General features: G+C 44.3%; 1 protein-coding gene and 1 long non-coding RNA gene across 2 annotated transcripts in view; both read left to right on the top strand.

Annotated features, from left to right (window-relative positions):
* The window catches only part of LOC147738074 (uncharacterized), a 71,939-nt gene extending 64,725 nt beyond the window's left edge, over positions 1 to 7,214 (top strand). Inside the window, exon 6 of the long non-coding RNA XR_015307451.1 lies at positions 6,123 to 7,214. This is a non-coding gene — a long non-coding RNA (uncharacterized LOC147738074). The remainder of the gene's footprint in view (positions 1 to 6,122) is intronic.
* A 232-nt stretch (positions 7,215 to 7,446) lies between these two features.
* On the top strand, positions 7,447 to 9,661 carry LOC147738073 (uncharacterized). Its single transcript, XM_086952120.1, has 5 exons — positions 7,447 to 7,658; positions 7,743 to 8,011; positions 8,432 to 8,531; positions 8,616 to 9,223; positions 9,476 to 9,661. The coding sequence occupies exons 1-5, from the start codon at positions 7,528 to 7,530 to the stop codon at positions 9,649 to 9,651; spliced, it is 1,284 nt and encodes a 427-aa protein (XP_086808246.1). The 5' UTR covers positions 7,447 to 7,527; the 3' UTR covers positions 9,652 to 9,661.
* The last annotated feature ends 3,669 nt before the right edge of the window (positions 9,662 to 13,330 follow it).

The following is a 13,330-nucleotide window of genomic DNA, read 5'->3' as shown; positions in this document are numbered from 1 at the left end:
ATTCTGTTGAGTACCCAGCTCGAAAGCCGGACATGGTCCCAGCCCTACTGGCCTGTCTGCATCCCTGGATGATCCTGAACCAAACGTCAACTCGTCTTGCAGCCCAGCGACCTCCAGAACCTTGGGAGGACTGCCTGCCTTCGATCAAGACCAAGGTCTCCAGAGAAAAGCAGACCTATTCACAAAGTGGCTTGGTATACTGTAGGGGGCATTGTCTGGTATGTAAATACAACAGCTAGGCCCAATAATTTGCATACTCCGCCTCTATCTGCAAGAATAACATCCAACACCATTCTGTTCTGTAAAGTTACGAGAAAGTCCGCCTGAAGCTCAGCGGTGAGGTTACTCAATGCCCCCACCGTATTGTTTACTGTAGCCTCGACAACGCGAATAAGGTGTCTGATGTCTCTGCTATTGGCCATAGGGCCCCAAAATGGGAGGAGTCCTTTCATAAAGTCCCCTCCCTCTTGTCCTGCCGTGTGGGGCTGTAGATGTTGGAGGAGGGAGGAAAGCCACATAACACGATCCCGAAAAATTGATCGGCAACCATGTGTAGGCTCTATCATGACAGACAAAATATGTACCTTGAGCTGGTATTAACAGAGGAGAAGTCTGAGATGAAAAAGTATAAGTATGGTTACAAGTGCTCTTTCCTAATTGGGCTTTGACATTCTGACCATTCCCTTGCAAACAGTAATGGCCTCGACGGGGTAGAGTCCAAACAGGTGGAGATCTTTTTCGTCCAGCCCTATCTGTAAGGCTGTTTTTGTATCGGGTCAAGTTCCAACCATCATATGCTTGCTTCTCGTCAGGTGGGATCTTCCCACCTTCACCAGTATTCTTTGTCATGGCTACTATTCCCTTCATCAAGGGATCGTGACCAAACATCAGTATTAACAGGGTATCGAGGTTGGTGCTCATATGCGTTGGAAAACATGGCCAGAAACGCCCAGGAGGATCCTTCATAAGAAAACGGCAAGACTAAAAATAGCATCCCCTTATCCGTGCTGTGAGGCATGAGCCCACAGACCCAACAATCGGTGGTGTTAGTGACCAGTTGATGCTGATGCAACAAATGTATGAATGAATTGTTAAAGTATTCCGTTCTCCTGGTCTGTTCATGTTCAGAGAGGGTATGTAGCTGGTGCGGGGAGACAGTAGTGTGAAAAGATATAGGGTGAGAGGTGGGTGTAGGTACAGGTATTGGCTGCAAAGTGTGAGTAACCCAACCCACACAAGCTAATAAAACACATAGAAAAATCAAAACACATAATACTACGCCACATCTACTAAACAATAATTTACAATATTTCTTTTTCATTTCTGCTCTTTTATCATTTTCCGATTCACCAGAATTCATCCTCTAAAGTATTGCTCGTGGCAATCTTCCTATCTCACTTAGTTGTGGTTATTAGCCGTCCTATGACACTGCTGGTCCTGCAGGCCTATTGCCACTACTCAGGTCACAAACCAAGTCTCCTACCATGACCCTGCAACTTAAATTGGATGATTCCAGTATCACACAGGAAAGGAGAGAAAAAAATATATATGCTATTCAAAATTTGAAATGTAAGTTCAGAAAAAGGAAAGGTTTTCAAATGTCACTTGTCTTTCTAGGCCTTAGATTGTATTTGTTTTTGTTCGGCCCAGTCTGGTCCTGAAAAAGTATCTCTGGATCAGTTGTATCTATTTTGAGATGCGATGGTACAGCTTCTTGCAAAACATCATCGTCTTCCTTCTCAGTCCGAGTTCATTCTAGGTGTGCATCGCCAAAAGGTACAAACCGGGGGACCCTTTCTCCTTCAAAATCACCTATACCTTCGCGGACCCACTGGTCAAAAGGCAAAGGCAAGGGTACCTTTTTGCAGTGCACACCATGAATCCAGTTCAGTTCTTTTTCTCAACAACCTTCACGGCTGTACGTGTCTTGGCGGTCCCCAGCGGGGCTCCAGATTCTTTTTTCTTTGAAAATTCTTCAAACACACCCAGTCCCCAGGTTGGATGGTGTGCCCGGGATCGGAAGAGGCCTGAGGCAAAAGCGTCTTGTACCTGCTGATGGAGAACACGCAATTTAGTGGTGATGTCATGCAAATAATCAACCAACATTGGATACTCTATATCAGAGTACTTTTTGTGCCTAGGGACACCCCAGACATTAGCCTGATATCCGAACACAATTTCATATTGGCTAAGTCCCACACGAGAATGAACAGCTTTTTGGGTGGACAAGAGAGCCAAAGATAAAGCATCGGCCCAGGCAAGACCCGTGCTGGCCTGTATCTTTGCAAGTTTAAGCTTGAGAGTGCTATTATAGCACTCTACCAAACCCGCTGACTGAGGGTCATTTGCTGCATGGAATTTCAGCTTAATACCAAGACCTGTACATACTTTCTGCATGATTTGGCCCACAAATTTACTTCTATTGTCACTCCAGACAATTCGAGGTAAACCAAACCTCTGGAAGTATTCCTTCAGAAGGACCTTGGCTGTAGACAAAGCAGTATTATCCTTTAGGGGGTAGGCCTCTATCCATCTAGAAAAAGGCACACACCACCACAAGGACATCCTTTAGGTTATTGCATCTCTCCATATGAATGTAGTCTATCTGCAACACCTCAAAAGGATATGTTGGGGGAGCAAAATGGCCTGCTGGAGTTGGTGTCCCTCTTCCTGGGTTATGCATTAAACAATGCAATGCTTAACTAGATTGTCTGCACATTTAGGGATTCCCGCATTCTGCCATACCGGAGCCAAAGGCTTGCATATTCCTTTCACACTGATGTGGGCTGGACCATGCGCCATAGTCACTACTGGAAGTACATAGGCATCTGGTAGCAGCCAACGCTGATGTTCCGACAATTCTATCCAACACCCCGTCACATCTAACATTCCCATACCATCTTTCCACTTACTTAATTCTTTCTCTGTAGCCTCTTCCTGAATCATTTTCACACTTTCTATTGTGTCCTCACACATTCCTCCTTGACTGACCCGTCTGGCAGGTCCAGCAACATACATACGACTTGTCACATCTCTAGCTGTATCTTTTGCTATCTGATCCGCGAAAGCATTTCCTTCACCTACGTCATCAGTGATCCTCTTACATGCACTACACTTCACAATCGCTAACTGAGTGGGCAAGGCAAGTGATTCTAAGAGGTCATTTACTAGCTGGCCCTGCTGTATTTTAGTACTGTGTGAGGTAAAGAATCCTCTTTCCTTCCAGAGGCGGCCAAAACTATGGACTACCCCGAATGCGTATTGGCTATCGGTGAACACATTCACTCTTTTATCTTTAGCCAATACACAAGCTCTAGTCAGAGCTATCAATTCAGCTGCTTGGGCTGAATTCTTCCTTATGCGTGCTGTTTCTACAATTGTATGCAAGGTGGTAACAGCATAGGCCCAAGGGATCCAGAGAATTGTAGATCAACTTCCTATAGATGGTTGAGATTGCTTTTTCGGTCAGGGGATTAGTTAGCAGCTGGTCCTTCAGTGGGAATGCATCAGGCAACTCCCCCCCCTTCCCAGATGTTACCTTGCAGAGCGTGACCCACCTGCAAATGTCAGAACCGTTTTTAGTCTCCTAATTCATACCAACCGGACCATCGAGTTGCACCTCCACCAGCAAATGGTCTGAGATTCCCCCTGCTATGTGCGTAGCGGCCCTAAAGTCATCTTTAAGGACAGTCCGGGTGAAAAGGTAGTGCAGGCATGCTAGACTACTATGAGCTGCAGACAGGTGCGTCCAGTTCTGATACCCTCTTGCGCTCTAGGGGCATTTATGAGTATCATGAATATAGTATAGGGTCAGTTCTGTCACTCCAGTTACCCCCAATGCGTGTATGCTCTGTCGTAAGTGTCTCACCCTTTCACAGGATGAGTCAGTCTTGTCTGGGTCTCTTTCCTGTTTCCCGACATTTGAATGGCACCTCCGAAGCCTCGCGAGAGCAGTGACCCACCAGCAGGTTTTGTGGAGCGCTTTTGTCCTGGATATAGTGCTGCATTCAGTAGGGCACCCACTCTCTTTTCTTTGCAGTTGCCTGAAGATCAGGAGTCCCAAGGTAGCAGTCACACCTGGCCTGTCTGTAAGTGCAGCCCCCTCTGGAGGCCTGACCATCAGCAATTGAGCCCACATTGTGGCCGGCTGGACCACAGGCATAAGCTCAGACAGGGTGTTTGACACTGGAGTAGTTGTAGTCCCTCATGGACCTCTGACACAGAGTAGTCAGAAATTCAGCAGCTAAAAGCCCAACACAGGCTCTCCAAGAAGTCAGTAGATTCAGACTTTGTTGTGTTAGGAATTTGGCAAATGCAACCTTGAATGGGCCTGTTGGCAGCACACAATCATCCTACTGGGCCTCAACAATCATGTTGTCGTAGAGTTTTATTTTCTGCCTTGAACTGTTGGGAGAGTCTTGGCATCCCTCAGACTAGCTAGTCTTGCTGGATGGCTTTCCGGCTCGCCCTACAGATAACGAGGATGTGTCGGACCTTGCTTTTTCCAGGACAGCCTTGTCCTCCTGCTGGATAGTGAAACTCCCTTTCTTTTCTTACCAGACAGGCAGGCTTCTAGGCAGACTTCTAGGCTCTTCAGGACAGTTGCACAGCTTTTCCATTAAGTAATTCAGCCTACAGGTGATGTCCATTCAATTTAGATAAACTGTCAGGCTGACACCATCCCTGGTGCCACAGCAGGCACCTGCGTACTTTGTAGAGCACATTATTCCTTGGTAACGGAGGACTTTAAACTCTGGTATAAATGAGGGATAGATGGTCCCACTTGTATACACAACTGGCAGGCAGGAGATGGTGTTTACTCTGTCGCACTCTCACATTGCATTTATGCTACGCACACCAACACCCTAAACATGCACTTGATGTTATTGCAAAGTCTGGGCACAGGTATAGAAATGGAGCATTACATGGATGTGTCAGTAGAAAGCCACTCCACTGACCATGATGCAAAGATCTAATCAGGCTATTGATCCTTACAACAGGGTGCATTGCCATCACCGCTCTAGCTGTTAAACCCATGACAGTCCTCTGCCTTAAATGAGGGCACACTTGGTGTGACCCTCCAGGTCACATGACCGGTCCAAGATCTCCTATAGTCCCTTGTTAGAAGTTGCACAGTACTGGGGTGGCAGAAAAATCTTATGTAATTGTTTTGTGGTAGATTTATCCCAGTAACGTGCAGTTACAGTTTTGACGCAATGTACTGGGGAGTTGCCACGAGGAACAGATTCTTCTGCCTTTCAAACCACATGCCATTCACTATTTCATACTGTTTTTCTGCTTTTATTTACCACTTGTTTTAAGCAGGAGGTAGATATTTGCATGTGGTTGGTTGGGGGGGGGGGGGGGCGAAGCAGGGGAGGGAAGGGGAAAGATATTTCTAACAGAGGGAAGAATTGTGTGTTTCCCCCAGTTAGTAAAAAAAACAGCATAGGTCTTGGCTGCTTCTGCTGCACCGAGTCTTGTGGGTCTTTTCAGTCTAATTTTTCTGTCTGGAAAAAAATGGTGTCCTGTTTCTCTAAATCCAGGTGCAGAAAAGCCTAACGACTGATAATCAGGTGGAATAAAATGAACACATGCAAGTACTCCTTAATTTCATTGCCCTTGATTCATACTCTGGACCATAGTTGAGGGATAGGTCTAGGCATAGTCCTCGCAACACACAATAGATTTGCGTGCGGCAGAGGCCAGAGCTCAAAAGTCAGGTTACCAATACAAGTAGGTAGTAACTCAGGGCAGGGGGAAACGCCTGTTGTCCGTGGAGGGGAAATTCCCATCCTAGAAATCTACATTAAAAATTAATTAATAGTATTCTATTTTCAATATCTTTTTGGTGCCAGTCCATATGACTTTAATGTCTGCTTTTCGGATTCTATGTTACAAGTCCATAGGGTACATGTATCCTTTCTGAGCTTAATAAAATGTTGGAATTTCTACAAATACTCACTCCTAGATCCAAGTACTCTCAGGCTACCATTCTACTCTCTGCTCTGTCTGAAGAACAGCTCAACACTTTCAAAATTTAGCAATTCTGCTTTGATATGGCTTGTAAATTATTTTTGGGGATATTTACATGTATTAACTATTTAATTTTAATACTATAGGTGATTGAAATTACGGACGAAGAAAGCAAGATTTAGCACCAGCCAACTGAATGTTAGTGCTATAAGAAGGATTATTTTGAAAAACTGAAGGACATCCAGCATTCTAAGTTTAAACAATTTCCAAAATCTAGGTGTAGCGAGGAAGTGGGAGCTGAGGAAAGTACTATACCTGTAAGTGAAGTCTCTAATTTTGCATTTCATTAACCCAGAGCAAAGGCATATCTGTCCACACAGCATCGGAAATAGTGCCAGAAAGACCAATCACAACGTCCTCATCTGAAATATTATCAGAAAGACAAATTGCCTCAGCATGACAGAATAACGTTCATCTAAAGCACGCATGATCTAAAGCATCATGTAATTCCAGAGAGGAAGCACACACTGCATAAAAGAAAGATATAACAAAAGGTTTCTTCTGCAAACCATCAAAGAAAAGACACTGAAAGAAGACTCCGAAGCTGACAACCTAACAACCAAAAGATTGGAAAATCACCTTTGTTCAACAACTGTTGTAACCAGTTACGCAAGTTTTAGACTATCTGCCTCGGGATATAACACCTCGACCCACTCTGCTCACTCTGGCGAAAACGTTAAAAATTCACCACTTTATTGTGTTGTTCATGACCATCTCAGATTGTTTCCTTTTTATTGTGTACTGTTTTGTAATTCTATGTAAATCGCCTCAACCTTATCTGTTGTGCAGGAGTGATATTTAAAACTGTTAAATATCAAAATGGATTAAATGAGCACCGTTGCGCTAGCTAATGTAAATAAATCCTTGTCTTCAGAACTACAATCCTTAACCTTACACCAAACACAGAACGGGTAAAAGGAACTGATGTTCTGCGACTGATGAGCCACAATATTACTGTGCATGTTCTAATGTTCTCAGTTACTGCCATTACTCCAGTGCAAAAAGGTACTTCTCAGTTTAATCATTAAATATCAGACTAACACCTTATCACTGCATTGCTAAGAACCTATACAAATAGATTTGAGAAAAACTTCAGTCACAAAATAAGTTGCTGCCGGAGAGGCTATAACCAAAAGACTAATATCTGTTACAAACATTTCGACCGGTGTTACAGGGCTGCATCCAGACATATTTTACTCAATTCATGTGTTAAGAAGATTACACACAATATCTTTTAGAGATAAATGCTGAACATTATCTAAACAAGCCCGACTCTAAAATCGGGTTCACTCTTACCGTGGCATATAAGCAAGACATAACTAAATGTAGAGATATTGACTCTAGGAATACATATTTTAAAAACACGGGCTTTGAGAACAATTTCAGTGTTCAAACCCGCCTCAATCAAAGCAAAATAACCCAAGTTGGGGAAAAAGTTACCTGTGCCAAAAAAGATTCAGCCATAAATCTCATCTCACTGAATTTGAGAGAATGCACACTGGGAAAATCCTCTCTCAGTGCTCTGAATGCCAAAAAAGTTTCAGCCGTAAATCTAATCTCACTACGCATATGAGAATCCACACTGGGGAAAAACCTTATCAGTGCTCTGAATGCCAGAAAAGGTTTAGTTTCAAACCGCAACTTTATCGACATGCATTAACCCACTCTGTGAAAAACCCTTATCAGTGCTCTGAATGCCAAAAAAGTTTCAGCAGTAAATCTTATCTCACTGAACATATAAGAATCCACACTGGGGAAAAACCTTATCAGTGCTCTGAATGCCAGGAAAGGTTTTATAACAAACAACGTCTTTCTCGACATGTAATAACCCACTCTGGCGACAAACCGTACCAGTGCTCTGAATGCCAGAAATCTTTCATTTACAAAAACAATCTCACTAACCATATAAGAACCCACACTGGGGATAAACCTTACCAGTGCTCTGAATGCCAGAAATGTTTCAGTCAAAAATCCAGTCTCATTAAGCATATAAGAACCCACACTGGGGATAAACCTTACCAGTGCTCTGAATGCCAGAAATGTTTCAGTTGCAAAGGCAAACTCACTGTGCATACAAGAATCCACACTGGGGAAAAACCTTATCAGTGCTCTGAATGCCAGAAAAGGTTTTGTAAAAAACAAAGTCTTTCTCTACATGTATTAAGCCACACTGGGGAAAAACCTTACCAGTGCTCTGAATGCCAGGAAAGGTTTGGTAACAAAGCAAGTCTTTCTCGACATGCAATAACCCACACTGGGGACAAACCTTATCAGTGCTCTGAATGCCAAGAAAGGTTTTATAACAAACAAAGTCTTTCTCGACATGCAATAACCCACTCTGTGGAAAAACCTTACCAGTGCTCTGAATGGCAGAAATATTTCAGTGAAAAAAGAGACCTTACTGTACATACAATGACCCACACTGGGGAAAAACCTTATCAGTGCTCTGAATGCCAGAAAAGGTTTTGTAAAAAACAAAGTCTTTCTCTACATGTATTAAGCCACACTGGGGAAAAACCTTATCAGTGCTCTGAATGCCAGAAATATTTCAGTAAAAAAAGAGACCTTACTGTACACACAAGGACCCACACTGGGGAAAAACCTTATCAGTGCTCTGAATGCCAGAAAAGGTTTTGTAAAAAACAAAGTCTTTCTCTACATGTATTAACCCACACTGGGGAAAAACCTTACCAGTGCTCTGAATGTCAGAAATATTTCATTAGAAAGATAGGACTTATTATACATATAAGGACCCACACTGGAGAAAAACCTTATCAGTGCACAGATTGCAAGAAATGTTTCAATACCCAACCCGAGCTCACTCGGCATAGAAGAACCCACACTGGAGAGAAACCTTATCAGTGCCCGGAATGCCAGAAATGTTTCATTGACAAAAACAGTCTCACTCATCATATAAGAACACACACTGGGGAGAAACCTTTTCAGTGCTCTGAATGCCAGAAATGTTTCAGTGTAAAAATCAGACTCACTAAACATACAAGAATCCACACGGGGGAAAAACCATATCAGTGCTCTGAATGCCAGAAAAGGTTTTGTAACAAACAAAGTCTTTCTAATCATGCAGTGACCCATTTTGTGGAACAACCTTATCAGTGCTCTGAATGCCAGAAATGTTTCAATGAAAAACGCAATCTCACGGTGCATGTAAGAACCCACACTGGGGAAAAACCTTATCAGTGCTCTGAATGCCAAAAATGTTTCGGTTTAAAATATAGTCTCACACAGCACATAAGAATCCACACTAGGTAAAACCCTTATCAGTGCTCTGAATGCCCAAAACATTTCAACAGTAAATCACTTCTAACTGCACATGTGAGATTCCACACTGGGGAAAAACCTTATCAGTGCTCTGAATGCCAGAAAAGGTTTTGTAACAAACAAAGTCTTTCTAATCATGCAGTGACCCATTCTGTGGGACAACCTTATCAGTGCTCTGAATGCCAGAAATGTTTCAGTGTAAAAAGCAGTCTCACACGGCACATAAGAATCCACACTGGGGAAAAACCTTATCAGTGCATTGAATGCCACAAATGTTTCACTGAAAAAAGACATCTCACACTGCATATAAAAACCCACACTGGGGAAAAACCTTAGAGGTGCTCTGAATGCCTAAAACATTTCAACCGTAAATCACTTCTAACTGCACATGTGAGATTCCACACTGGGGAAAAACCTTATCAGTGCTCTAAATGCCAGAAATGTTTCGGTTTAAAATATAGTCTCACACAGCACATAAGAATCCACACTAGGGAAAACCCTTATCAGTGCTCTGAATGCCCAAAACATTTCAACAGTAAATCACTTCTAACTGCACATGTGAGATTCCACACTGGGGAAAAACCTTATCAGTGCTCTGAATGCCACGGTCCATCACTTGTTGTTTTTGCAATTGCCGCCCTAAGTGCGCTGGGGATGCCCAGACGTGGGTCCCAGGCACTCCACACCACTTGGAGTCAAGCTAGCCGGGCTGATGAGAGGTGTTACCTCGAAACCGGTCCGGTCCTCGGATGCTTGATTCCGTTCTGGGAAAGACATGGCTTTTGTAGTTCGGACTGGACTGTTCCCATGGGGCAACAGGGTCAGAGCTGATTTGCATATCGCCATTGTCTAACCCAGGGTGGTGTGGAGTGCAAAAAAACGATGGATTTGGGCCCAGATCTTTTGACTGGGGGAATGTGTGACATTGATCCACATTCGGTCCATCACTTGTTGTTTTTGCAATTGCCGCCCTAAGTGCGCTGGGGATGCCCAGACGTGGGTCCCAGGCACTCCACACCACTTGGAGTCAAGCTAGCCGGGCTGATGAGAGGTGTTACCTCAAAACCGGTCCGGTCCTCGGATGCTTGATTCCGTTCTGGGAAAGACATGGCTTTTGTAGTTCGGACTGGACTGTTCCCATGGGGCAACAGGGTCAGAGCTGATTTGCATATCGCCATTGTCTAACCCAGGGTGGTGTGGAGTGCTAAAAAACGATGGATTTGGGCCCAGATCTTTTGACTGGGGGAATGTGTGACATTGATCCACTTTCGGTCCATCACTTGTTGTTTTTGCAATTGCCGCCCTAAGTGCGCTGGGGATGCCCAGACGTGGGTCCCAGGCACTCCACACCACTTGGAGTCAAGCTAGCCGGGCTGATGAGAGGTGTTACCTCGAAACCGGTCCGGTCCTCGGATGCTTGATTCCGTTCTGGGAAAGACATGGCTTTTGTAGTTCGGACTGGACTGTTCCCATGGGGCAACAGGGTCAGAGCTGATTTGCATATCGCCATTGTCTAACCCAGGGTGGTGTGGAGTGCAAAAAAACGATGGATTTGGGCCCAGATCTTTTGACTGGGGGAATGTGTGACATTGATCCACATTCGGTCCATCACTTGTTGTTTTTGCAATTGCCGCCCTAAGTGCGCTGGGGATGCCCAGACGTGGGTCCCAGGCACTCCACACTACTTGGAGTCAAGCTAGCCGGGCTGATGAGAGGTGTTACCTCGAAACCGGTCCGGTCCTCGGATGCTTGATTCGTTCTGGGAAAGACATGGCTTTTGTAGTTCGGACTGGACTGTTCCCATGGGGCAACAGGGTCAGAGCTGATTTGCATATCGCCATTGTCTAACCCAGGGTGGTGTGGAGTGCAAAAAAACGATGGATTTGGGCCCAGATCTTTTGACTGGGGGAATGTGTGACATTGATCCACATTCTGTCCATCACTTGTTGTTTTTGCAATTGCCGCCCTAAGTGCGCTGGGGATGCCCAGACGTGGGTCCCAGGCACTCCACACCACTTGGAGTCAAGCTAGCCGGGCTGATGAGAGGTGTTACCTCGAAACCGGTCCGGTCCTCGGATGCTTGATTCCGTTCTGGGAAAGACATGGCTTTTGTAGTTCGGACTGGACTGTTCCCATGGGGCAACAGGGTCAGAGCTGATTTGCATATCGCCATTGTCTAACCCAGGGTGGTGTGGAGTGCAAAAAAACGATGGATTTGGGCCCAGATCTTTTGACTGGGGGAATGTGTGACATTGATCCACATTCGGTCCATCACTTGTTGTTTTTGCAGAAATGTTTCAGTGACAAAAGAAGTCTTTCTCGACATACACTAACCCACACTGGGGAAAAACCCTATCCATGCTCTGAATGTCAGAAATGTTTCAAAAACATTCGAAAAACATGTGGATGTCATCTGCCTGCAATTCCTGACATCTCGGGCATTTTGGTGGCGGTGAGGGGGCGAATTTCCTGATTTTATAAGGAGTGTAGTAAAGCCTATTGACCATGAAAAAATGGTTCTTTTTCAGACAGGCAGGCTTTATATGTTTGTATAGTGTCTTCAAGGATGGTTCAAGCATGCCCTCTGCCTGTGGTGCCAGAGAGAAATTGTTCCAAACCCCCTCTGCCGAAGCTATCCCAGTGTCTTCACCCTTTAGTAGATGTTGATACCATACCGAGATTTCTTTTATAACAGGTGTGAAGGATTGACTTAGCCTTTCTATTTCCTCATTACTTTTTATCTCCTCACGTTCCGCTGTGAAGATATTTAAATCTTGATAAATCTGTCCCTACCTTTGCCCTCAAGTACTCTCATGGGTATATCCCTTCCTCATCCATTAACTCTTTCTATTTTGTAATCCCAGCCCTTTTTATAGGCACTGCCAAGGCATCGTTCAAGCAGTCCGGGGTACCAGGTGAATCCCAAACTGGAGCGGAGTCTGAATAGTACCCAATCCCACTGCTTACCCTTACCCTGTACCATGTATCTAGGGCGGTTTTTAGTATCTTCAAACGAACCCACTTGAAGAATCTAGGAGATCCAAATTTATACATAAACGCATCGCTTCCCCCTTCTGCTCTCACCATCTCTTCCAGCAATCTGCCCCAGGATGAGTCGTCTGGCTTAGTAAGTAGCATGCATAGGCTCTAAAACTGGAATGCCACTACATATAGACTAATATCGGGGAGAGCTTACCCACCTTTTAATAACCTTCTTCTGAGTTTCCTCCAGGTCAGGCGCATCCCTTTGTCCCCCCACAGAAAACAACCTATTTTGCTCTGTATCTTATTTATGTCTTTCTTAGGGAATGTTAGCGGTATTGTGGAAAACAGGTAGGCGAGCTTGGGGAGAATGACCATTTTCACTAGATTCACTTTCCCATATATTGACAATGGGAGGTTCTTCCATCTGCTAAACAAACGGTCCATTTCCCTAGTTGTTCTGTCCAGATCTAACTTAGGAATTCGATCCAATTCCCTCACAATATATATTCCCAGATATCTAAACTCCCGACTCTCAGTGCCATACCATTGATCTACGTTCCAACACATGACCTCAGTCTTGGATCTGTTCACCTTGTATCCTGATAATGCCCGAAACTCTGCTGTCAGTTCCTCGATCCGAGGAATAGCTGTACCTGGATCACCCGTATATAAAATCAAGTCGTCCGCATACAGCGCCAGCTTAGAGCTATACTGACCTGACTGAAATGTGAGATTCCACTCTGGGGAAAAAACCTTATCAGTGCTCTGAATGCCAGAAATGTTTCAGTGAAAAAAGAATACTCACTACACATACAAGGACCCACACTGGGGAAAAACCTTATCCATGCTCTGAATATCAGAAATGTTTCAGTGAAAAAAGAATACTCACTCGGCATACAAGAACCCACATTGGGGAAAAACCTTATTGCATTGAATGCCACAAATGTGTCAGTGATAAAATCAATCTCACTCACCATATAAGAACGCACACTGGGGAAAAACCTTATCAGTGCTCTGAATGCCAAAAATG

Source organism: Lissotriton vulgaris, chromosome 1_1, assembly GCF_964263255.1.
Source record: "Lissotriton vulgaris chromosome 1_1, aLisVul1.2, whole genome shotgun sequence".
Taxonomy (NCBI): Eukaryota; Metazoa; Chordata; class Amphibia; order Caudata; family Salamandridae; genus Lissotriton; species Lissotriton vulgaris.
The sequence above is the reverse complement of the archived record's forward strand: the minus strand, read 5'-3'. Positions and strand labels throughout refer to the sequence as shown.

What these genes read in the sequence shown, in the direction of transcription:
- LOC147738073 (XM_086952120.1), top strand. Translation starts at nt 7,528, where the DNA reads ATGCACACTGGGAAAATCCTCTCTCAGTGCTCTGAATGCCAAAAAAGT. An exon ending in TGCTCTGAATGCCAGAAAAG is followed by an intron (nt 7,659 to 7,742) that starts GTTTAGTTTCAA and finishes ATGCCAAAAAAG; the next exon opens with TTTCAGCAGTAAATCTTATC. An exon ending in ATGTTTCAGTCAAAAATCCA is followed by an intron (nt 8,012 to 8,431) that starts GTCTCATTAAGC and finishes GTGAAAAAAGAG; the next exon opens with ACCTTACTGTACATACAATG.